The sequence below is a fragment of the Typopeltis vanoorti genome, chromosome 5 (genome assembly GCF_054136105.1).
Source record: "Typopeltis vanoorti isolate ZY-2024b chromosome 5, IOZ_Tvanoo_1.0, whole genome shotgun sequence".
Lineage (NCBI taxonomy): Eukaryota > Metazoa > Arthropoda > Arachnida > Uropygi > Thelyphonidae > Typopeltis > Typopeltis vanoorti.
Window position 1 is genome coordinate 18,155,824 of NC_143553.1, and position 27,527 is coordinate 18,183,350.

The 27,527-nt window shown below is 35.2% G+C and overlaps 1 protein-coding gene across 1 annotated transcript in view; it reads left to right on the plus strand.

Moving 5' to 3' along the window:
- Positions 1 to 27,527, plus strand: part of Ranbp16 (Ran-binding protein 16) — a 1,020,902-nt gene that overhangs the window by 543,383 nt on the left and 449,992 nt on the right. The window contains exon 16 of the mRNA XM_090392964.1: positions 12,574 to 12,718. Within this exon, the coding sequence (XP_090249090.1) occupies positions 12,574 to 12,718 (145 nt within the window). The remainder of the gene's footprint in view (positions 1 to 12,573; positions 12,719 to 27,527) is intronic.

Below are 27,527 nucleotides of genomic sequence, written 5' to 3' on the forward strand. Positions count from 1 at the left end.
AAAATATGAAATACTGTCCTTTTTTTTTGAGTCTGTTTCTGCTTCTTCTGATTGTTCGCGGGAATTTTTTTTTTATTTTTTATCAGCCACTTATCCATCTCAGGGTTAAATTTTTTAACGTAGAATAGATCAAATAATATCACCACTTACCGATACTGACACACCACAGACTGATAACATGAAATTAGTGAATATTACCTGAATAAGGGAATCCCTGGACCAGGAACACTTTTCTCTTTTGTGACTTTTCTCCCTTTAAGGTAATTAAGCCTAACGCGGAACAGACAGCAAAGGCAGGTTATTAAAACGTGCATATGATTGGTGCGGTATTAACAAAAGATCGTGCAATCGAAAGATAAAAGATAAAAGCATAGCTGACAATTGAGTTGAAATGCTAACTCTCTTCAACCGAATTCCATATGTGAAACTGCCATAACATTCATTATATATATATATATATATATATATATATATGTTACTTAGTTTTAACACTTTATGAATTTTAACACGTTCGGTTGAATTTTATTGCTGCCTTGGGAAATCGAACTCACACACATCTAATTAATAACAAGTTTTTAGTTAGCTACTGTGTTTGCCCATGCAACATGTGGTTTTGTTCCAGTCTATACAGCATAGTTTCTGTATGAGGGGACATGTGATTCATTAATTAGTGTGTTTTTAACCCAGTTGTCTCTAATTGCACTATTTGTTGAGAAATATATTACGCAGACTCTCCATACCTTATTCACTGGCATAATAAAAGTGCTTGTTTTTATTGCCTCTGCAGTATAGTGGCTTTTAGGGAGTGCGTGTTGTTTACCACTGCAAGGGAGTTACTATCTCCCCACATGAACTTGTTTAAGCTTTTTTTCATGTGTGAAGTATATGCGAAACTTTTATTGGTAACAGAAAACTAGCTCGGATGACAGCGATGATATAAAACGAGTTTTGATATGTATATAAAGTCGATATCAACAGTCCCTGATTACGAATGATGAAAGAGACAGGAAGATTTGGAGCTTCCCTGGAGAACATTCGAAGTAAATACAATTAACCACTGCTTTGAAATGAAACATATGAATAAGCAATATTTACTAATATTCATTAAGCGCCGAAATACGCAGGAAGCAAAGTTTGTGAACCAACACCAATGTGTGAATTTTTCCATTAAAATATAAAAAATAACAAAAAAGAAATAACAAATAATAAAAGTTAAATACTTCTCTTTTAAAATAAAAAAAATATACTTAGTCTTAAAACATTTTAAATTTGTTTTCATTATTTCATGGCCCCCCTCAACAAAACCTACGGCCCTTCAAGGGGGCCACGGCCCACAGTTTGGGAAGCGCTGTTTTAGAACAATGATTTCCTTATCTGGGATATTATTGGGGGGCAGGGCTTAGAATAAATTTGGATGTTAGCCACATCTAACCAAATGTTATTTTCTGTTGCTGGCAGCAGGTCCTATATTCCCCGTTCAACAACAGCCATTATTTTGGCTTTTGGAACTTGCTTGGGAGTAATGCAAAATTGTGTCCTCGACTTAATGCACCGTTGGCTTCTTTGGTTAAGGTTAACAATGACAAATTCACAGCAACGCGATCTTGTTGTAATTGCAGTCATTGTGTAGTATTATGTTGTCAGAGAATGTCAAATTTTCTCTGGTGCCATTTTTTAACTTGACTATTTATTTTTATCATGTTGTACCATCATTTATATTGTGGATTAAGCTAATAAGAATAATATTTAGTAGGGTAAATGCCAAATTGCCAGCCCATCCTCGTGTGTTCAGTATCGAGCTAGATACCTAACAGGGTACCACGAGAAGGTGAGGATTGGACATTAGTTCAGGAATTTCATATTGAAAAGAAGAACATGTAAGAAAGTTTTAAAGTGAATAAAAGTTGAGCAGCTCTCAGATGTGAACTGTAGACTCAATACACAAACATTATTCAAGAAAAAATGAAAGTGTTTGTGAACAGGAACCAAACCTTGGAGATTCAGTGGCAAGCCCTGAAGAAAATATTGATTGATTCAGCCAGAGAGGCATGTGGTGAGGTTGTCTGCAAGGATAGAAAAATCAGAACTCTATGGTGGACACAAAAAGTTAAAGAGGCAGTGAAGGAAAAGAAGAAAGCATATGACTGGCAAATAAATCAGCTTGTGTTCTTAGAGAGACAAATGTAAGAAAGCTAAATACTGTGAAACTAGCTAAACAAAAGTCATGGGAAGACTTTAGTAATAACATAGAAAATAAATATCAAGAAGGTGGCAAGATATTCTGCAGGTTGTTGGAGAAGCTCAGAAATGGAGGAAACACTGTAAAAGGAATTAGAAAAATTGATAAAGGTGACACGAAAACTGGAGAAAAAGATATCTTTGAAGTATGGAGTAATTACTTTGAAAAATTGCTAAATGAAACAATCCGTGACAGCACAGTGGTAAAAAATCACTGACCAGGCATTCATTCAGGAATACATATCCATACTTGAAGTAGAAAAAGCCATAAACTGAAATGTCAAGTATGGACAAGAAATGCTCAAGTATGGAAGTATAAAAGTCTTACAGCGGCTGCACTGCATAATTCAGAAGGCCTGGACAGATGGACAAATTGGAGGATGATTGGAGTAGAGGTCTCATAGTACCCATATATAAAAAGAGAAATAAAACTGTATGTGAGAATTACAGAGGTATTTCTCTACTCAGTGCTCCTGGTAAGAGTTATGCAAGTATACTTGAGAAATGGTTGAGAATGACTGTAGAAGGGAAGCCTGGTGAAGAACAAGCTGGATTCAGGCCAGATAGTGGCTGTCAGGATCAGATTTTCACTTTATGACAAATAGTTGAGAAATCATGAGAATATAACCAAAATCTGTATTTCAGTTTTGTGGATCCGAAAAAGCTTATGACAAAATGCCAAGAGAGAGAAAAGCTATTTAAAATGCTACAGTTGAATGTTTCATGGGGGCATTATATCAAGCAATACTTAATCTTTACTTGAGTTGTAAATCAGCAGTTAGAATTGAAGGAATTACAGGAAGATGGTTTAATGTTAAATCTGGTATTAGAAAAGGATGTTCATTATGCAGTCAGTTATTCATTATCTATATGGATCACATTATGAAGGAAAGTGGTATTAAACCTGATATCAAAATTAGAGATAATTAATGTCAACTCTTTATGCAAATGAATGTTATTCTTCTGTATATATCCACTATGAGTTTGCAAGATTCCTTGACTAAATTGAATAATTGTTGTAATAGATATGGTATGAATGTCAGCAATAACAAGGCAAAGCAAAAAATATCACTTGCATTGTGAATGGAGAACTATAGAACAAATAAAACTTTTCTGCTACTTAGTTATGATTTTTAGTGAAGATGGTAAATTAAATATGGAAACAGACAACAGAATCAACAAAGCTGGTATGGTAGGAAGTCAGAATACATTTATATGGAATAAGAGAGAAATTAGCCAAAACACTTATTTTTCTGCAGCTTCTCCCACTTAAGTGGGATCACTGTTGATGATGAGTCTTCTCCACATCCTCCTATCTTGGGCTGTCACCACATCCAAATTAGCCAAAACACTGAATTAGCTATATACTAGACAATGTTCAAACCAATTTTATCTTATGGATCTGAGTGCTGGGTTAGAAGTAAAACACTTGACTAAAGACTAGAGACAGCAGATATCAGTCCTGATAAGGATTAGGGGCTTGAACAGATGCATCAATGGCAATACCATATTAAAAATGAGAAATAGGAAAGAACTTGACATTGTCAGCATCCAGGAATGCGTTAGCAGAGCTAATCTCAGGTGGTATGGTCACTTAAACAGATGGGCGAGGAAAGAATAGCAAAACAAATGTTCTCTGCCAGGTTGGCAGGAAAACGACCCACCAAGATATAGATGGATTGATACGGTACAAAGTGCATTAGATGATAGAAATCTCATAATGTTGGACTCTTGAAAAGTAACAGGCTGATTTGGAGGAAAATTGTAGATAGGAAGTTAGTCATGATGTAAATTTTTCATGTAGTACTATCATATCCTATACACCCTTTGAGGTTACATGGCAGGAATTTGATGATGAAGGTGTTTATTCAATACCCATATCTAAATTGAATCCAAACTGGCAGGTAAATTTATTGATGAGTTATATAGAAGTAAAACACTTGACCAAAGACTAGAGACAGCAGATATCAGTCCTGATAAAGATTAGGGTGCTTGAACAGATGGCATCAATGGCAATTCCATATTAAAAATGAGAAATAGGAAAGAACTTGACATTGTTAGCATCCAGGAATGTGTTAGCAGAGCTAATCTCAGGTGGTATGGTCACTTAAACAGAATGGAAGAGGAAAGATTAGTAAAACAAGTTCTCTGCCAGGTTGCCAGGAAAAAAGGCCGAGAGGAAGACCAAGATATAGGTGGATCGATATGGTAAAATGTGCCTTAGAAGATAGAAATATAAGATCTGATAATGTTGGAATCTTGACAGGTAACAGATTGATTTGGAGGAAAATTGGAGATTGGAAGTTGGTAATGATGTAAATTTTTCATGTAGTACTATTATATCCTGTATACCCCTTGAGGGTACATGTCAGGAATTTGATGATGATGATGTTTTTTTGTTGTTGCATTAAATGTGCTGGCCAGGATAACCCATAATTTCATAAATATCAAATAGTTTGTCATGTAGAGCTTTGACGGTTGAATTTATTTTTGATACCTCTAGGTGAGTAGCATTTATCTGTTCCTTGGGCCAAAGCCAGCGCATTTACAAATGAAAGAGTTTAGCACTCCTACTGGAACAGATAAACACTATTTGGGTGAGAGCAAATGGTACGGTAATTTTATGACTGGCTTGTTTCACTGTTTAGTGAAAGGCTGGATAATGGCTTGCTTCCATGCTGTTTGAAATATCGCAGATGATTGTCACAACTGTTACTGTTAAAGTAAATTTTTACTATTTGTAGTAAAGTTTAATGTTACTGTTAATTACTTTAACAGTAATACTTCACTGATTATAGTAAATTATTACTGTTAAAGTATTGTTATAGCATGAACACTATCATATCATAGATACTGTTCATGCTGTAACAGTACTTTTTGCTGCAGTTGAAATGATATTGTAACCAAAAACTATTAGTTTCTAGATTATCAAAACTTTTTCTAATGTCATTCTGGAGTTATTGAGAAGAAATGTGATGAGTTCTTTTTGGTAAATTGGGGATTGCTTTTCTTGCTCCATACAAGAATTTGATTAGTAGAGTGCTTGGATGTGAAGGTGTCTATTACTGGTTCTGCTAATTTGTTATTATCTGGATATGAAAGGTTGTAAAGGCAGAAGTTGCACCTGCTATCTTTAACATAAGACCAGAAGGCTTGCATGCGGTTTGAGTGGAAATCAGGTTTTTGTACTTTTCACTTAGAAAGTCTTCTTTGGAATTGAAGTGATTTTATAATGATGCCGTTGGCAGTAGTGAAAGCCAAGTATAAAGCTAGGATTTTTTTATTTGAGGTATTTAATTTTTACTATGAATTGTCACATACTTTGGTATCTGAACTCCAGTTGTTGATCTGTTGTTTTATTTCCAACACCTTGGATTCTTATGTTAAAATTGAATATTTTCTTGTATACTACTACTAGCTTGTTTTGCTAATTTCTCTGTAATAGCATATAATTTGTTAGCATCCACTTTATATTTACTTTACTTTACTTTACCACCTTACTTTAGAGAACTATATGGTGTCGAGGCTAGCTGGTGAACGGTCATGCTATCGGAGAGCTCCTGAGAGATTTGTGTTTTTTGTTGATTTATTGGTGTTTTGGATTCAATTTAATGGACTTAAGTGTTTAATTTTGGTATATTATTAGAGCTTTATTAACGTGGTTAGTGTACTAAAGTGTTTTATAACATAATCTATGTCGGAAGTCGCCGCTAGATGAATTCGTAATGAGTAGTGTTCGTGCAAGCTCCAGATAAGATAAGTATCATTTTCAGTTATCGATACAAATTACTTAAAATTGTGTAGTTTTGTTTTCTTTGCCTTGCGTATTTTAGTGCGTCTATTTTTGGTGTGTTATAATGTTTAATTTGACAAAACACGTTACAGATAAATATGGCACCTGTGCGTAGGAAAATGGCGGCCAGTAATGAAGGTTCGCCATCGTTATCAAAGAACGGTAGCATAAAAGAAATGAGTCAGTGTACTAGCTGTGAAATGTACGCTTTGCGGAGTGTGGTTAGATGATGATAAAGGATTGAATGTGTGTAGAAAATGTAGGGAGAATGCGGAATTGAAGTGTATTTCGGATCGTGAGTGTGATATTTTTGTCAACCTTCAAAATGAAGGAAATAGGGATATGACAAGAAACGGCAAGGTTGTACATGAAAATTGTGAGAGTGTGAATGTGGAAAGTGTGAATGATAGTATAAATGGTTTCTCAGAGAACAAAAAAGATGAGATAGATGCATTGAGTGAGATCGCGTTGTTGAATAGTGCGATAGAAAGAGCAAAACAGCAGCTAGAGTGCATGAACAAAAGTAGACTGAATGAACCAACCAATAATAAAAGGTATGACAGGAAAAATAGACGTATGAATGTGAACATGAACAAAATGAAGGATAGAGTGCTGTATGGAGACTCGTTAGTACGAGGTGTGTTAGTAGAGGATTTGACAAAATCGTACCAACCTGGTGCGACCATTAAGGATGAACTGAGTCTATTAGAGAGCAAAAGGAAAGGGTGAAAGAAATGATTGTTGTGGCAGGTACGAATGATTTGAAAGGAGATAAAATGGAAATGATAGAAGACCTGAATGAATTGTTTGAGGTAGCAAAAGAAAAGAGTGAGAGAGTTAGAATGATTAGTCTTTTGCCACGGTATGACAGTGAAATGTTTAAAAGGAGGGCTATAATTGCAAATGACTTTATGTGTGGGTTATGTATGACGAGTGGTGTGGAATTTGTGGATGTGTGGAGTGAGTTTGATGGGCGAAAGGATCTATATAAGATGAATGGCTTGCATTTGAATGGTTACGGTGTAAGAAGACTTGAGAAAGTGTTGCTGAATATAGTGGATGTGCAAATTCAGGGAAACTAGATTTGTTAGGGGGGGGTAGAGATACAGTCCTTATGGAGGCAGTTGAATGTAAGAATGAATATAATATGCCAGAGCAAATAACAACAACAAATCAGAGAGGGATAGTTAATATAAGGCATCAAGGTAGGGTTGGGGCTAATGGGGGTCTTAAATTCATGTACACTAATACTAGGAGTATTAGGAACAAGAAGGAAGAGTTTTTGGCCATGTTTGGCACTTCCAGACCACAGGTTATAGGTATTAGTGAAACATGGCTGACTGTAGATGATATAACTAGTGGGATTGAATGTGATGGGTATAGTGTGTTCAGGAATGACAGAGAGAATACAATGGGGGGAGGAGTATTGTTGATGATAGCTGATGAGCTCCAGCCAAGGAGAATAGAAGTTGAATTGCAGGATAGAGAAAAGAGCACATTTGAGGCCATTGTGGCTAGCAGAACTAAATATACAATTGGTTGCTGCTATAGACCAGGTGATGGAAAAGATGGTGGTGACAGTATGCACAAGCAAATAGAAGAAATGGGTGGAAGGAGGGTGATTATTATGGGAGATTTCAACTATGGTCGCATTGATTGGAGTGAGGAGAGGATACACGGGAGGAAGGAACTGGATTTTATGCGGTTATTAAGGGATAACTATCTGCGACAGCATGTAATGGAAAATACTAGGGGTCAGAGAGTGCTTAACTTGGTAATTACATCTGAGGATTTGGCTGTAACATATATGATCACATTGCCACCAATTGGTGAGAGTGATCATAGGGGCTTGACTTGGGAGGTGGCTAAAGGTGTAGAATTTTCAATTAAGACAGGGTACATGTGGAATTATCGGGCTGGAAAGTATGACAAGCTTAGGAGGTTGATTGGTTCAGTGCCATGGCATGTTCAACTTCAGGACTAGAAGTTGATAGTGCATGGGAGGTAGTTAAGAAGTGCTTGCATGAAGCAATGGCTGACTGTATACGTAGAGTCCGAATAATAAATCAAGTAGGGGTTAAATGGATGAATAACACCATTAAGCTTGAGTTGCAAAAAAAGAAACAACTATGGAGGGAATTTAAGGAGAAGGGTGACCGGCAGGCACATGAACGGTATAAAGCGCAGGCCAGAAGGGTGACGAGTGTGGTAAGAAAAGCAAAAAAGGATTACGAAAGAACATTGGCCAAGCAGGCTAAAGAGAATCCTAAACAGTTTTTTAGATATGTAGCAAGTAAAAGGAAAAATGTACATGGCAGATTGATTTTAAAGAATGCCGATGGTAGGGAGGTAACTGAATCAGTTGAGATAGTTGAGTTACTGAGTGAGCACTTTGCAAAAGTATATCATCCAGGTGGTGACATTGCAGAAATGAATAAACCAGTAGATTATACGGGAATTGTGGTTAATGAAGTGGAGGTGAGTAGTCTATTGCATAACCTCAATGTCAATACATCTGTGGGATTGGATGGTATACCAGCTCGTGTTGTACGAGAAGCAGCTAAAGAATTGTCAGTACCCTTGACCATTTTGTTTAAATTGAGTCTCGGGTCTGGGTTAGTCCCGAGCGGGTGGAAAGAGGGGAAAATAGTTCCACTGCATAAAGGTGGTTCCAAGACTGCTGTTGTAAATTACCGACCGATTAGCATATCAGAAATCATTGTCAAGGTCTTAGAGAAAATAGTCAAGAGGAAAATACAAGATTGGATAGAAGAAAATGGGATACTGTATCGGGGACAGCATGGTTTTGTGAAGGGTAGGTCATGCCTCAGTAACTTGCTCACGTATTATAACACAGTGACGGCTGAACTGGATAAGGGTAATGGGTTTACGGTGATTCTACTGGACCTTGCCAAGGCCTTTGACAGGATTCCACATGGAATTCTAATCAGTAAATTGCAGCATATGGGAATGGACATAGGGTTGGTGAGATGGATAGGAGGGTGGTTGACGGAGAGATATCAGAGAGTGGTTTACTCGGGAGTAGAGTCCACAAGACGGCCTGTGACTAGTGGTGTGCCACAAGGATCTGTTCTTGGACCACTGCTGTTTAATTTGTTCATAAATGATATAGGAAATGATCTGAGAGGAACAGTTCATTTGTTTGCGGATGATGCGAAGTTGGGTAGGGCAATAGTGAATGCAGATGACGTCAAAATTTTGCAGGATGATTTGGATAGATTGGAGGTCTGGGCTAAGGAGAATGGATGTCAGTTTAATGTGGCAAAATGTAAGGTTATGCATTTTGGGGTGAAAAGATTGGCAGCAGTTTACTGTATTGGTGGAACCCTGCTCCAGGAAATTGATGAGGCACGAGATTTAGGAGTGTTGGTGGATAAGGAATTGAAATTTAGGGGACACATTGCAAAAGTGACCAAAACAGCTCATCAAATCACTTGGTTGCTGAAGAATACGTTGACAAGCAGAGACAAGCAGGTTATTGTTCCTCTCTATCGAGCCTTGATAAGACCCCATCTAGACTACTGTGCTCAGATTTGGTCACCTAGGTTTCTTCTTGATGGGGAGGAGGTGGAGAGGATCCAGAGGCGAGTGACCAAGATGATAGCAGGTCTGTGGAATGAACCGTATGAGAACAGGTTGAGGATTTGTGGGTTGCAAAAATTGGTTGATAGGCGGAGGAGGGGAGATATGATTGAGACATTCAAATTACTGAAGGGTTTCTATAAAATTAATTCAGAAGATATTTTTGAGAACAGGGCTGGTTGTGGGAGGACTAGGGGACATCCATGGAAACTTTGCAAAAGTGTGGTTAGTAAAGGTGTTAGAGCTGGGTTCTTTACTTTTAGAGTAGGGAATGAGTGGAATGCCCTCCCTGAGTCTGTAGTGGATGCTGTGACAGTGAATGGGTTTAAGGCGAGGTATGATAGATACTGTATGAATGTCAGATAGTTGTGATGAATATGATTTGGGGCCTCCCTCGATGAGTCTAATGACTCCCTGGAGTTGCCCGTAATAATAGTAATATATATCCATCATCCAGCTGTTTACTTCTGGAACATTTTCTCAGGGGCTCATTTCTAGTGAGTACAGGAGTGGTGAACCTGAGGTATCTGATGCTGGAGCAAGTCTTACTTCACATAATATACATCTGTTGTATGATTTGTAGACTGGTCTCTCTTCTCTCTCTCTCTCTCTCTCTCTCTCCCTCCCTCCCTCCCTCCCTCCCTCCCTCCCTTCTTGCTCATTTCTCACAGTACTATTTGAACATTTAAGGCTATGGATGTAGCTTTGCTGTCTTACTGAAATTTCTTCTTCTTCATAGCAGTGAGAGTTTGCCCTCTCTCTCAGGTATTTGCCTTACTTAAGTAGGCTGTACTTCCAGGAAGGATTAGACCAAAATTCCCTCAATTGATGGATAATAAGTATAAATTAGATCGTAGGGCTCAGGGCCACAATGGGTGTATAAAAAATGGAATTTTACTTTCTCTCTCTCTCTCTCTCAACCATTTAACATACTGGACTTAAGCCCTTTGGGGAGGTCTACTCTTGATGAGAAGCTTGAGAAACACTATAATCAGACTAAGAACATAGAATCTAATAGAACTAATAATTGAAAATTATATATCTGTAACTACAACTATAGACCATTATTAAGGCAAGCAAGAGTAGAAGAATTACTACTGGAAGCAGAAAAAATAGAATAGCACATCATTGTATTGAGTGATGTCCCATTCTAGTGCAGTGAAATTGGGAGGCATGGTGAAAATAGTATCAATCTAATGAATGCACATCTGTTCTATAATTACTGTGACAGTCCAAGATATGTGGAAGAACTGGCTTCCTAATCTCTGGCTCCTTAAAAGATTAAGATAATGGCAGATAAATTCATAGAATGAACCAAAAGAAAGACAAAGAAAATTAACTGAAGAACCCTAACCATCTCAGAAAGAAGTGAAATGAAAGATCTAGACAAAAGAAGTAGAATAGAATTCTCAGAGCTATGCAAAACAATAGGAACAAGGATGACACAAGAAATTAGAAACTTCAGAACAACAATACAATACACTACGAGTAAGAGGAGTGAACAGAGATTTGTCCATAACACAAAATAAATTAATAACCATTGAAGATGAAAATGGAGTACTAATTAAAAACAAAGACTAGATCATAAGAAGAATAGAATCCCAAGCTTTTTAGAGGCTGAGGAGGCTATGTCTTTAATGTTTCTTAATTCATAGAATGAACCAAAAGAAAGACAAAGAAAATTAACTGAAGAACCCTAACCATCTCAGAAAGAAGTGAAATGAAAGATCTAGACAAAAGAAGTAGAATAGAATTCTCAGTGCTATGCAAAACAATAGGAACAAGGATGACACAAGAAATTAGAAACTTCAGAACAACAATACAATACACTACGAGTAAGAGGAGTGAACAGAGATTTGTCCATAACACAAAATAAATTAATAACCATTGAAGATGAAAATGGAGTACTAATTAAAAACAAAGACTAGATCATAAGAAGAATAGAATCCCAAGCTTTTTAGAGGCTGAGGAGGCTATGTCTTTAATGTTTCTGTCAATATAAACACAGTCAACCCAAGAAGAGAAAGCTGATCTTGAAACTGGAACATTATTAAAAATAAATGAATAAATTTCTATGGAATAAGGGAGAAATTACTAATCACTAAACCTGCTCTGTACAAACAGTGACCAGATAAACAGTTTTGACTTATGGATCTGAGATCTGGATTAGAAATGTTTGATCAAAGATTTGGGCCCATAGATACAAGGATTCTTAGATTAAAGGAGTGAACAGATGGCATTAAACCCAGAATCATAATAAAATTGAATTTGTTAGGAAGGAACTTGAAATTGTTAGCATGCAGGAATATATTGACAGATTTTATCCCTGGTTAGTATGGTAACTTAAACAGAATGGAAGAGGGAATGTTAACAAAACAAATCTTTTTTGCATTGGAGGGAAAAGAGAAAAGATGTAAAGAAGACCATGTATTAACTTCTGTATTAACAGAAGTAATGCCTTGATTACTCTTTGCAGATATTGGAAAGGTCAACAGCATTGTCTTGATGCTGTTGACCTTTCCAATATCTGTAATGTGTGAATTCTTCTTTTCAGAGTATGCTTTCTCAAGCACAGCTGTAGTATGCACTCAAAACCTACTAGTGTTTCTTCTTCTTTCCCTTTGTGTTATGTACATTTTTTTGAGTAGAATATCATTTTATCTTCTGAACATGTGCACTAGTTGATCACTCATTGGAAATCATATAAAAGCGCACTTCCCATATTTATGTATAGCTATTAATATGCTGTAATCATTCCACATGCATTTCTTAAAGATTATCAATTTGAAATAGAAAATAATATGCACTGCCTTAAATCACAAGTCAATCCAATTTTTATTATAAACTTATACAAGATTATTTTCATCATAAGTCATAAATTTATGTATGTGTATCAATTGAGTTTTGCTAATATGGTGGTTATATTTATTTATTTTCAGAATAACAAATTTGAAATACTGGAGCAGCAGTGATCAGATAATTTCGAAAACACTACAGCTTTTAAATGATCTATCAATGGGCTACAGTAGTGTAAGAAAGTTAGTGAAATTAGAAGAAGTCCAATTTATGCTGAATAATCATACAGTTAGTACCTTCTTATCTGTTATACATTTTGACTCTAAACCCTCTTTTTTCTAAAATAGATGAGTCTATCTTAACTTTTGATATGATACAATATGATATAATGTGATCCTTAAATTAGCGATATGTTTAGGCTAAGGTGGTGGTTTGAGTTCATCTTTGGGTTTAATGATGAAACTGTACAATTAAATAATTAAACATGTTTAATTACTTCATTGGTTTTGATACTTAATCTTTGTCATCAATGTTTGTTTGGGACACAATATAAAATTATAGTAACACACAATAAGGCAATAAGTGGAAGCTGTTAAGCTAGAAGCCCAAAGGCAAATCGTACTCTAAGGAGGCACATGGGCACTTGTAGCCAGTCTTGGCCATTGAGTTGGAGGTTTAAGATTACTGTTTTCCAAATCTTGGGGAGTTTCACACAACCATACTATTAAGATTTGGTTGTTGTTGTTGTTTTTTAAATCTACTGCTAATATATTAAAATTAAAAAAAAAATCTTATAAGTTTGTATTTATTGCAGTGAAGCATAGTACTTTTATTTTATTTGATTCTGTGCAAGGTGGTGACTAAGGAATGGCACATGAATCATAGGGAATTTTTTTATGTTAGATCCATACACGAGAGAATGATTGGTTAACCTATAGATAGTACTGTGTATGGGTAGAGGTTTGAGTAAGGAAGTACGTGATCACATTGCGTTTGAAAGCCTGTGCAGTGTATTTTGTGGGAAACACTTAAGAGAGGATGAGGAGAAACTTATGTTTTGTTGATATATTTACAGTCTGGTTCTACTCTGAGTCAGAATCACTTCAGTTCCTAGAGAAAATAAACTCCTTGTATTCCTATATCAAGTTTAGTATCAAATGTGAATCCAATAATCATCTAACCTTTTTGGATTTTAATAATTCAAAATCCCATGGGTTATGTTGAATTTTTTGGTTTATCAGAAGCCACCCTTAACTGGTAGATACATTCACTCATTATCACACCATCAGTTTTCACTAAAGATGGGTTATTATTGAGAGTCTTGTATATAGAGGTCATATGATCTGCTCTACTATTTCCCATTTGCTGGGTTAACTGAATAAAATTTAAAGCAGTCTGGTGTGTAATGAATACAACAAAACTACCATTCAAAAAGGAATTGATAATTATCATTTTTCTACCAGACCACAATCTGATGTGATCTGGTAGAAGAATTTTAAAGGAATCACCTCACCTATAGCACAGATTGTTTACAAATTCAATCTATACACTTTTTTCCAACCAGCTCTGAAACTGTTTTCCTTCTTACCATCTACAGGGGATACATTATCACATCTTTCCTTATTAGGTATCTATCAGGTACCATCCTAATGCCATGTTTGTTATTTTTGTACAGACTGATCATCTGAACCTTAACTGCTCAGACATCATGCTAATATTAACGTTAATAGTTGGAAGGGGACCAATCATTCGATGCTGTTGGCACACTCTCCCTCGATGAGTATTTGGACTCCCTGGAGGTGTCAAATAATAATAATTAATAATTATATCTAAGTTTTGGGAAGTGATCACAATTCAGTGTTAATTTTTTTTAAATTATTTTTTATCCATGCATCTTCTACAGTTGTTTCTTTGAACTCTAATAGTGTAATCATATAATTCAGCTGCAGCTAAGAAATTGACTATTATTTGCCTACTTTATGACTAACTAATGTAGTTACCGGCCTGTGTCTCTGATGATGCCCTCTTAATGTTGGATGAAATATGCTGCAGTTTTTGAATAAAATTCTATATATATTTTTATAGCTTACATGTTAGGCTGTGAAAATTTTTAAATATGTCTAGTGCACATGTTCCTTTAAACTGTTTATTTTTTTTCTTAAGGCTTTATTTTTCTACTTATTGCATGCATTTTATGTATGGAAGAGATGAAATGTTGGAACATTAAACCTGAAGATGAGATGATTTGATCCTTGTCTGTCAGTGCTTCATATGATACTAGATTATGTGTAAATCGTTATCAGGTTTATTTAACAGCTATATAGTTTGAAAAAAAATATGTGTTGTAGAAAACAAGTGGATTTTTAGTGTAACATTCAATATGATTTTATTTCTCTCTCTTTTGTTAATGGAGAGTGGGAAAAGTAGGCTATTTCAATATAATGATTAAGTTTTTTTCTGCAAATCCTTCATACAGCTACTTTGTCCACAGTGCAAACTAGGTTTCCTTCTCCAATTCCAATGATCAGCTAGAAGTAATGATACTAGATTATGTGTAAGAAGGTGCTCGTTGGAATTGGAGAAGGGAAGAATTGGACTAGAAGGTATGCTGTGCCATTTGCCATTTTCATGTATCCTCCTAATTTTAAATAACCGTCACAATCTCCAGACATTCATGACATATTCTTCACCAGTCTTCCTTCAAAATATACTGTAGATATCAGTTTGGTAACCTAAATGATATATTTTCTTCTTTGTCCAGGGTTTATATTAATTGCGCACTGTCTTTTGCTTAGTATTACAGTAGTGACAAGTGTGATGAATTTCACAATTTCTATTGCTGCTTTACATGGTCTTATTACTGTTTCTAATCACCTGATCAATACTATTGCTTTTGACTAGCAGAAGTAATTTTAACTGGTTAAAAAGGTCTTCATTCTCCCTTCTACTGAAAATTCTGGATGATTGTCCAGATCACGTTTTTTCAACGTGTGCTGAAAACAGTCAATGAAAAAAAAAAAAAAGATATCACAAGTGGTGCCCCAAAACAAAAACTCCATCTTCATGTACAGCTTACTCTGCTGGCAAGAATGTAAATATTAAATATAATATGCTAGCCCAAATGCAGATATCTTTGTCTCTTATCAAATAGTAGATGACCTAGTCCAGTGATGGCAAACCTTTTTATCCAGGTGTGTCAGACATCTTTATTTTTTAAATATTGACGTTGTTGATGTGCCACTTACATACATGCATTATAAATTTAACTACATAATCATAGATGGTGACCTATACATATCATATTAGGCTATTTATTTAATAAGACATCAATGTAAAATTCATGAATTCATATTATACAATTAATTTAATAAAGTGAAATTACAAATTTACATTACATTTAATGAATTTTCTGTTGCTGAGTACTGGTAGAAAGTTGCTTTATAGAAGGGCTATAGTGTGTACATTTTAATGCTACACAGGCAGCACTCAAATCATTGCTCAATCTATTTCTCCCTTTCGATTTGATATTATTTGAGGCAGAAAATAGAGTTTCACAAGAGTATGTAGAAGAGAAAATTGTTAGAAGAGCTTTAGCAAAGATTTTAAGAGCATGAAAGTTTTCGGTAAGGCTATTTATTCCACACTCTTAGAATTTCACAGTCTGAATTTTTACACACGGTATCATGCAGACATTCCTGCTCAAGTTCTTCTAATTCATTTCTAACAGCAATAAATTTTATTTTCCAGATAGGATTACACTGAAAGTCTGCTAATTGCATTTCTAGATCTTTTAAATCCAACCACTCAAAGCTATCTAATTTAAGATCCATGAATTCTGTTTCATCAGGATACTTTATGAATTGGATTGTTTGTTCCAACATTCGAAATTGCTCAAATCTAGAAGAAAACTACTCAGTTACTGACTTTAGAACTTCGATAGATTGGTTGATATGTTGTTCAAGATTTTTGGGGCTGGTTTCGTTAAAAAAATTTTCACTCTTGGGAAATACTTAAAATTGTTACTTTCTAATTCATGTTGAAATATTTTGAGTTTATTCTCAAAGCTCTTGATCGTGCCAAACATAACATCGACAGATTTTCCGAAACCTTGCAATTGTATATTAAGTTCATTCAGGTGCAGTGAAAAGTCTGTGAAAAACATCAGCTTACTGAGCCAAGCAGAATCGTTCAACTGAGAAAATTCGTGCTCCATGCCCTTCGTGTTTAAATATAATTTAATTTCATTTAAACATTCAACAAACCATTCAAGTACTTGGCCATGACTCAACCAATAGTATTGTACATTAATAGACCATTGTATACTGATTCAACTTTGCTTAAAAGTGAATTATATTCTCGTTTGTTTAAAGCCCTGGCAGCAATAAAATTAGTTACCTTTGTCACAGTTCTCATCATATCATCCAAAACCTTTAAGCCTGATTTTGCACACAGTGCCTCCTGATGTATAATACAATGGAAACATACCGGGGATGACCAGCATATTCTGTAAATTGTTTGATAAAACTGACATTACGGCCAACCATATTAGCCGCGCCATCAGTTGTAATCGAAAATATTTTCAATAAATCTATCTGTTTCTCACGGAACATTAACAACACAGTCGCAGATGTCTTTACCTGTCATGTTTTGAGGTAAATTTTCTAACTTTATCAATTCCTCGTGCATAGAATCACTGTGAACATCCCAATGATAGCCAATCGAGCTGATGCCGTAATATCTGTAGTTTTGTCGAGACAAATGGAAAAACAATGGCATGAGTTCAAATCTTGTTGTATTTGATTTTCTATACTAGCATTCATTGATATAACTCTGTCTTTAATAGTATTCCTACTTAATGGTAACTCTTTCATGTGCTTTACAATAGCTTCCTTATTATGAAAGTCCTCAAATAAAAATGGTGCACACGAAAGCTTCTTTAATATAATCACCATCACTAAGTGGTTCCCATGTTCAACAATAGTATGTGAAATATTGTAATTTGCGGCTACTAAATTTGAAGGTTCTAAAACAAATTTAATTAAAGTCCCTGATTGTGATTCTGCCATTTTTAGATGTTGCGATATGTATTCTTTGCATTCTTCAACAGTTTTTTCTAGGAGCCATTTGTGCTTAGTTTCAAAATGTCTTCTTACATTCCAAGTTCTACTCACAGATAGCTCACCACACAATTTACAGAGAACTTTATTTCCTCTATCAATAACACCATATTGTTCAGTCCAGACATCTTAGAAATTTCTTCCACTTCCTTTCTGTGATAATTTTAGGTTTTTATTAGTGTTAGCTGCCATTGTAAAAGAGTTCACAAATTAAAAAAGAGCACAATTATATATAGCGGTATTTAAGCAGTAATAATTAATAAGAACTAGCAATTACTGGAAATGAATTATACACCAGCAACTCAAATTACTTAAGTGGCAGACCATGCAAAACTACCACTACTTCTTTCAGCAGGGTTGTCAGATTTATTACCGGTATGTTCGTAGCAACCTTATTATGTTTTGCTCTCTATCATGCTACTAAATAGCAGCTATTTAGTAGGTTTTGTTGCAACATCATAGTAAGTTGTTACTATTTGTATTATTTAACAAAATTTACTGAATTTATTGCAGCTATAAAAATGTTTTCATTATTTACTCAGACAAATTCAATATTTAATGCTGTGAATTATATTTTCTGTTACGTTGGTTTTAAAAATGTTTAGAACTCGTATTACTAAGTCGAGAGACTTGGAATGCATGCATAAATGAATTTCACACAGAAGTCAAATGAAAACTTTACATTTATAATATATAAAGCACATATTTATAAGTTTGTATCATATAATATTGATAATAATTTTTTATATAATCATAGTTTTTATAATATCATATAACTATGCAGAAATTATGATGATTAAGAAAGAAAACGTAAACATAAAATGATCATTGTTTATAGGCTAGTTACAAAATAAAATAGAAATAGGCTAACTATAAAATATAATTCTTTCAATGAACCGAAACCTACCTTCACCTTAACTGAGATCGATCTTACACGATTTATTGCAGATTTTTCATTAGAATACCAATATCTTTCAACATCCAAGGTGTGTCACCTGAAACCCTCAAGTGTGTCAGTGCTGATACGTGTGTCATAGGTTCGTCATCACTGACCTAGTCCATCAGGACTTGCACCCAATTATGAAAAGGTCATTGGATACAATAAAAAATTGTCTAACACGTAAAGGCTTTCATAAAGAGCAGAGATGCCCTTCACGTGATAGGAATAAATCATATTTTTCTGTATAGTAAATTTGAAGCAAATTATGTTTTTTGTCTGCAACACAGAAATCAAAAATCTGGTATGTAGTATAGTATTTGATGCTGTTACTATCAGGATCCTGATAAATAAAGTACAGTCATCCCTCGACTTAACATCTGTTCGAGTTACGTCCTTGCAAAGATACATCCGTGATCCCATAATGGGATAAATAATATTTTAGAATATACTTTTGAAAAAGATGCAAGTGAGCATAAAGTAAAAAGATTTTTATTTAACAACAATGCAGTGACAACAGTGCATTCAGCGCCAACCTCCCTCGGCAGTCGGCACTTGGCTTGAACAGTCCTCTGTTGATTTTGTGTTTGAAAAATATGTTATTTCTGTATTTATCTTTAAATATTTTGTGATATTTTCTGCAACTTGGCTCCTACAGACCCAATTAAAAACCTAGTGTGGAATCACAGAAAAAAGGAAGCATTTGATCTTGAAATGAAGTTATCCTATCTTCGTGATATTAGTTATCCTATCTTCGTGAAGGGAGAAATTCTCCTGATCCTTCGGAGAGCCTACGTCAATTGACTGAGGACCGTGTCAAGATGCTCCATGACCAGCTGATGCAACTTCTCTATAACTGTAGACTCTTTTTAGAAAAAAAAAAGATGAATTATCTATTTTTAAATAAAACATAAAATGTGCAAATTATGAAACTCCTACATTTTAAACAACTTTCGTAGCACATAAACAGCTCATGTGCTACGAGAATGTGCAAATGAACTGTCAGTACCTCTGACGAAGTTGTTTATTCTTACTCTCAGCTCTGGCATAGTTCCATGGAAGTGGAAAGAGGGTTAAGAGTTCCATTATGTAAAGGTGGCTCCAACACAGAGGTAGCAAATTGTAGACCAATTAATATCTCTGAGTGGTGGTTAAAGTATTGAAAAAGTTGGTTAAAAGTAATATTCAGGAATGGATGAATAGGAATATGATACTCTATAGGGACAGCATGGCTTTGTAAAAGGTAGCTCCTGCTTCAGCAATTTACCCCCATTTTATAATAAGGTGACAGCAAAATTGGACAAAGAAAATGGCTACACCATGATACTGCTGGACATTGCCAATGCATTTCACAGAATACCACATGGAAAATTATTACATAAGTTGGAACTAATGGGAATGGATATAAGGCTAGTGGCATGCATGCGTGAGGAGACTGATAGATGTGCATCAGAGGGTCATGTATAGTGGAGTGCCCAAGGCTCTACTAGGATCAGTACTCTTTAATTTTTACCATAATGATATAGCAGAAGATTTGAAGATAGAAGGTTTGCTGATGATGCAAAACTAGTTGGTTTGCTGCTGATGCAAAACTAACAAGGGCAATAGTTAATAAAGGTGATGTAGATATCTTATAGGATGATTTAAATATATTGGCAGTGTGGACAAATTTTTTGTAAAAGGTAAGGTAAGGCACTTTGTGATGAAAAGATTACACACTTTATATCATACTGATGGTACTAATTTACAGGAAATTGATGAAGCTAGGGATCTGGGGACGATGGTTGATAGAGATTTGAAACGCAGAGGATATATTACAAGAGTTGGCAGAATTGCTCAGAGGATTACTTGGATGCTGAATAGCACATTGACATGTCAAGATAGGAAGGTTATTATCCCTGTTTATAAGGCTATGATTCGGCCATATGTTGACTACTGTTCACAGATTTGGTCACCTTCATTTCTTAGAGATCAGGAGGTGTTGGAGAGGATTTAGAGACAGGTGGCCAAGCTGGTGACAGGTCTGTGGAATGTCCCCTATGGGGATAGATTGAGAGTGGGTTGCAGAGTTTAGCTGACAGGCAGAGGAGTTGCTAAGGAGATTCTGTAAGTTTGACACAGAAGAAATTTTTCATTACATGGAGGGTAGGGTAAAAACAAGAGGTCACACTTGGAAGTTGTTTAAGATTGTGGTTAGCAAGGTTGTGTGGACTAGGTTTTTTTTACTTGAAGAGTGGTGAATGAGTGGAATGGATTGCCAGAGGTGGTTGTGAGTACCCTCAAAAGTGAATAGGTTTTAGGAGATGTATGATAGATATTGTGTTAATGGATAGAGTAGTTCTCCCGTGATGAGTCTTTTGACTCTATGGTGTGGCCATTTATATAATAATAATGTTGTATTTGCAGGCGTAGACTTTTGTGGCTAATTGGTTCAAAAGATATATTTCGGTGATTACACCACTTTTTTTTATTATTCAGTTATATAAAATACTGAAATAATAGTTCCTGACAAGTTTCGTAAATCGTAGGAATTACATCTTCAGGGGGTAAATAGTATAACTTAAAGTTTAAACAAGAGAATTAATAAATACAAATCATAACTGTCTAGCTATTCATAAAACTCAAATAACAGAATGCAGATGTAAAATGTTATTGACGTTGAACAATACTGGATGATGTCACGTGTTCTTGTTCTCGTTCATACAGTCCGAGCTCAGATTGAGGTAGATTTTTTTATCAGAGCTGACCACATTTGATGGAGAATTAAACCTTGAGTTTTATTGCATTGGGTTGGGTTTTTTAGCATATTAGCAGCTTCTTTAAATTTTCTTATATAACTGTTGTTTTCTATGTATGACACATCTTTTTTTGCCAGAGTACATCGTGTCCAATGGAAGTGGTATGGAAAGCAAGACCCATTTTTTTGTTCTCTTTTGTATTGTATGTCTTTTTGGTGTTCAGCCATGCGTATTTCTCCAGATCTTCCTGTCTGTCCTACATAGCAAATCCCGCAAGAGCAATGTATTTTGTAGACTCCTGTTTTTTTAAGAGGATGATGAGGTGGTTTTCGTGGATGTAGGAATCTTGAGATTTTTTGCGTAGGAAGGAAGGCTACTTCTATATTGTGTTTGTTCATTAATTTGGCTAGCTTATCTAACATTTTTGATATAAGGAAGTGAGATTGCGTTTTTGTAATCCTGTTTTATTGTGTTGTTAGTTGGAGGCATTTTAAGGATTCTCTTGATGGTTTTTGTTTCATATCCATTCTGTTGGAGGATTTCTGTTAAGTATTTTAGTTCTTCATTACATCTTTCTTGTGTGCTGGAGATATTGTATGCTCTGTCTCGAAGAGTTTTAATTAAGCTTATTTTTTGTGAAGGATGGTGGTGTGAGGTTGCATTTAGAAATCTTCCAGTGTTTGTTTGATAAGTTCATCTGTTGTTCCATTGAATATGATGAAAATATCGTCCACATAGCGTAGCCATATTTTCGTTTTTTATGGTAATTCTTAAGAGCATTGTTTTCAAATTTTTCCATAAATAGGTTTGCTAATACTGATGATAATGATGAACCCATGGCCAGTCCTTCTTTTTCTGCCCAGATTCTCTCTTTATAGGTGAAAAAAAAGTATTGTTTGTACAATGTTTAAAAAGATTCAAGATGTCTGGAGGGAAGAGATCTTCTAGGAGATTCAAAATTTCTTGTCTCGGGACGTTTGTAAACAAGCTGATAATGTAAGAAGAAGATGGAAATACACAAAAAACAACTAGATCATTCAAAAGTAGTTATTAATCTTTTTTCGAGAGTTCTAACAAAAGAGGAGAATAACCTTTTACTTAAGGGTTTTAACTTCGCCTTAACCCCACGTTTCCTACCAAAAATTGATATCATAGCACAGATAGAAAAAGGAATTAGAAATCTACCGGAAAACACAGCAGATCTTATCATATAGAAAGTATAGCTTTACTATTAAAAAGCAGATTAACTCGTAGGAATCTACCCTACAATGCATACGTTTGCCTTAAAAAGTTAAAGGATGACAAAAATATTGTCATAATAAAAGCGGATAAAGGCAATGCAACTGTCGTTTTAAATGCTACAGAATATGATAACAAAATGAAAAGTCTCCTGGAAGATACAAACACCTACAACCCCATAGACAGAGTTCCGTCTTGGCATACACACAAAAAAACAAATGATCCAATAAAAAAAGTGCCTGTCTGGACGGAAGAACTTAAAAAATACTTACAATCAAAACATCCTTTGATACCAAGAATATATGGTGTTCCAAAGATCCATAAGACAGATATACCTTTAAGACCAATAGTAGATGGAAGAGATTCACCGACTTCCAACTTGGCTCACTCGACTTCCAAAATACCTCACCAACATGATCTCATAACATATAGGAAAAACATCTTCCTTCATAAAAAATAGTAAACATTTCATAGCAAAAGTGAAAGATATACATATTGGTCCAACAGACATCTTAGCAAGTCTAGACATTATCAGCTTGTTTACAAACGTCCCAAGACAAGAAATTTTGAATCTCCTAGAAGACCTCTTCCCTCCGGACATCTTGAATCTTTTTAAACATTGTATAAACAATACTTTTTTTCACCTATAAAGACAGAATCTGGGAACAAAAAGAAGGACTGGCCATGGGTTCATCATTATCATCGGTATTAGCAAACCTATTTATGGAAAAATTTGAAAAAATGTTCTTAAGAATTACCATAAAAAACCAAAAATATGGGTACGCTATGTGGACGATATATTCATCATATTCAATGGAAGAACAGATGAACTTATCAATTTCAAAGATTATCTCAACAATTTGCACAACACCATAAAATTCACTTTAGAACAAGAAGAAAATAAAAAACTTCCTTTTCTGGATATTCGTTTAGAAGTTAATGAAGAAAGTAAACTCTCCTTCTCAGTATAAAGGAAGCCGACAAACACTGGAAGATTTTTAAATGCAACCTCACACCACCATCCTTCACAAAAAATAAGCTTAATTAAAACTCTTCGAGACAGAGCATACAATATCTCCAACACACAAGAAGGATGTCATGAAGAACTAAAATACTTAACACAAATCCTCCAACAGAATTGATATGAAACAAAAACCATCAAGAGAATCCTTAAAATGCCTCCAACTAACAACACAATAAAACAGGATTACAAAAACGCAATCTCACTTCCTTATATCAAAATGTTACAGATACGCTAACCAAATTAATGAACAAACACAACATAAAAGTAGCCTTCCTTCCTATGGAAAAAATCTCAAGATTCCTACATCCACGAAAACCACCTCATCATCCTCTTAAAAAAACAGGAGTCTACAAAATCCATTGCTCTTGCAGGATTTGCTATGTAGGACAGACAGGAAGATCTGGAGAAATACGCATGGCTGAACACCAAAAAGACGTACAATACAAAAGAGAACAAAAAACGGGTCTTGCTTTCCATACCACTTCCACTGGACATGATGTACTCTGGCAAAAAATGACAATGTCATACATAGAAAACAAGAGTTATATAAGAAAATTTAAAGAAGCTGCTAATATGCTAAAAAACCCAACCCAGTGCAATAAAAATCAAGGTTTAATTCTCCATCAAGTGTGGTCAGCTCTGATGAAAAATCTCTACCTCAATATGATCTTGGACTGTATGAACGAGAACAAGAACATGTGACATCATACAGTGTTGTTCAACGTCAATACCATTTTACATCTGCATTCTGTTATTTAAGTTTTATGAATAGCCTGACAGTTATGATTTGTATTTATTAATTCTCTTGTTTAAACTTGTAAGTTATACTATTTACCCCCTGAAGATGTAAATCCTACAATTTACGAAAATTGTCGGGAACTATTATTTCAGTATTTTGTATAACTGAATAATAAAAAATGTGGTGTAATCACCGAAATATATATAATGTTGTATATCAAAAATTATAAAATCACATGTAAAAATTATTTATTGTACAATTATTTTGTCTTATGTAGTGTAAGACAATCGTCTTATGATATATAAATCAATTTTTTTTTGACATTTAATTTTGTCTCACATAAATTACATATATACAGGGTGTTCGGGATAAATTTGACAGTTTCGTAAGGAAAAAGAAAATCTTCTTTGTATCTATTAAATTTAATGAATTGACAAAAAAACATTACAGGCAGAGTTAATTACAATACTATCAACAAGATTTACTCAAAATAACCACCATTAGCATCGATCACAGCTTCAATTCTGCTTCGGAACCTCGAACAAGCTGATGCTACAGTCTCCCTGGGAAGGGCCGCAAAAACTGTTTTAATTTTATCCATTAACTGGGCTTTTGTATTACTGGAAGTGCGATTGGTGTCTTTTTCAACTGCGCCCCATACAAAATAATCCATGGGGTTAAGGTCTGGGGAGTTTGGAGGCCAAACATTTGGACTGGTGAAGTCGTAGAAATTTTCAGACAACCATTTTTGACTTTTCCCAGAGGTGTGGCAAGGGGCCGAATCCTGCTGCCATACATACGGCCTACCATTGGCTACCCTTGTTATCCAGGGCTTGACTACAGTTAGCAACTCCACGAACAAAGCCCGAATTCCAATGCCAGGGTTCTTCAACACCTGTTCCTGCAGATTTGCGAGGAATTCTGCTGTACGAACGCAATCAGATCGTCTGCTAGGGATCTTTCTTCTTGCTACATCCTCGTATTCACCATTGCAAGTCTCTAGTTCATGCCTGATTGTTTTTACTGTATTCAGGGAGCATTGGGCAGCAGTCGTAATATCCTTATTTTGATGGCGGGCACGAATCATCATGATACAAGTTATTCTCTTCCATGATTCAGGTGGGTTCCAGCTATCCATCCTTTCTGACATCTTGTATATGAATGAAGAAGGGTCCAAACTTTTAAATGAAGAGAAGTGTGTGTTAATACATGTAACTTACGGAAAAATATAATTAATTATAAATATGTCAAATTTATCCCGAACACCCTGTATAATAATAATAATAATTTTTATATATTTCCATCATCCCTTGACTTACTTCCGGGTTCCTTTTCATCCAGCAGGACGTAAGTCGATGCATTAAATCAACAGAGTTATAGGGGTTAGGGACTTAAACCATAATAAGTATACTGTCATTTTAATTTTTAAACCTTATTATAAAACTGTACTGTGTGTTACTGCCACTATAAAACAGGAGAATAATCACCGAAATCTTCCTCTACAATTCACATCTTCATTACTTTCCCTGTGTGAATGATCATGCTGTGGCTCTTCTGGTATAACCTTTGTTGTTTTTTGATGAAAATGTCCAATGTACTTTGCTTATTCCTCTTCTTTTTTTCATCATAAATTTGTTCATAGCAAGCAAACGCATCACATACTTTCGTTTCTATTATTAAGTTGCATTCAACATTGGAGTCCATGTTTTCAGCTATTTTGAGAATATCTCTAACTGCAAAGAACATTTCAGCAAGATCTGTCACTGTAAATTGTTTAACTACCCCTTCCTGTTTCTCTTTTCCATCTTCCTTTTCTTGTTTTTTCTCTTCTGCAACAATTGTTCCTCCAGTTTGACCAGTTCTTCATTGGTCAACTCTTTAGGGCAATTTTCTAACAGTTGAATTATGTTGTTATCATTCCCTTCGAGATTCAGATTGTTTGCTTGGCCCACTGTTACAATCTTCCAAAATCAGGTACAAACCTTTTTAATGTCTTTTTCCATATCCCACTCATACATTGAGAGGTCACTTTGTCCCAATCCACAGCAATATTTTTAATAGCATGATAAATATTGAATGCTTTCCAGAATTTCATGCTTTGGTCATTTCCTTCATTAGGAGAAATGACTTGTGAAAAAGTTCTCCATAGATAATAAACCTTAAACACTGCAAGGACTCCCTGATCCATTGGTTGTATCAATGAAGTAGTGTTTGGAGGGAGAAACATGACCTTGGTGAAGATCACCGCTATAAGATGGATGACCTGGAGCGTTATCTAGAATTAATAAAATTTTAAATTCTACATTTTGTTTCACACAATAGCTTTTTATTTCACTCGCATAACAATTGATTAAGGCATCTTCAAACAATTTTTGAGTCATCCACAACTTATTGCTCCGATAATGAACTGAGAGTATGCTTCGTAATATTTTTGAAAGCTCGTGGAACTGAAACCATTTGTGCCAAATGTCACAAATGGTTTCAGTTTATATCCAGCCACATTACCCATAACAGAATTGTAATACAGGCATTAAAGCTTTGAAACTATGTATAGATTTTAGCTTTTTGTGGATGTCTGCCTGCTTGGGCATTTTTTTCCGAAACAAGGATGTCTCATCCGTAATAAATATTTGCTGTGGCAGATAATTTTCCTCCATAATAATTTTATCTAATTTTCCCACAAACTCCTTGCCAGCCTTCTCAGCACTTGGATTCGCATACATTTTCACATTATGCAGCACAAAATGCTGCTTGAATCTCATGAACCATCCGGAAGAAATGTTGAATTCGCAGTCATAATCGGGTTCTGCTTTCTCCTTCAACATGTTGAAGAGACTTAGTGCCTTACTGGTTATGGTAGCAGTGCTAAGGGGTATGGACTTTAGGTTCAGGTGATCTATCCATGATGTAAGTAGCTTTTCCATATCACCGATAAGACCCTGTCGTTGCTTCATCACTATTGTCGATTTAATGGAAGCAGATCCTTTCACAGCCTCTACAATTTTATCGTTATTTTTCAAAATAAGGATAAAATCGTAGAATGAGACCATCCAAAGTCATGCCACCACATTGACGACGGGCTTACCAGCTTTATAACGTGCAACTTCGTTTTAAGATTTGTTTTAAAAAGAGGCAATTGCTTGCCTCATTTTCTGTGATTATGCATTCATTCATTTTTTTTTTTTTTTTTTTTTTTTTTTTTTTTTTTTTTTTTTGCGTGTAGGGACCATATTGCACAAAATATCATGAAATATTTAATGATAAATGCACAAATAACTCCTTTCTCTAACACAAAATCAGCAG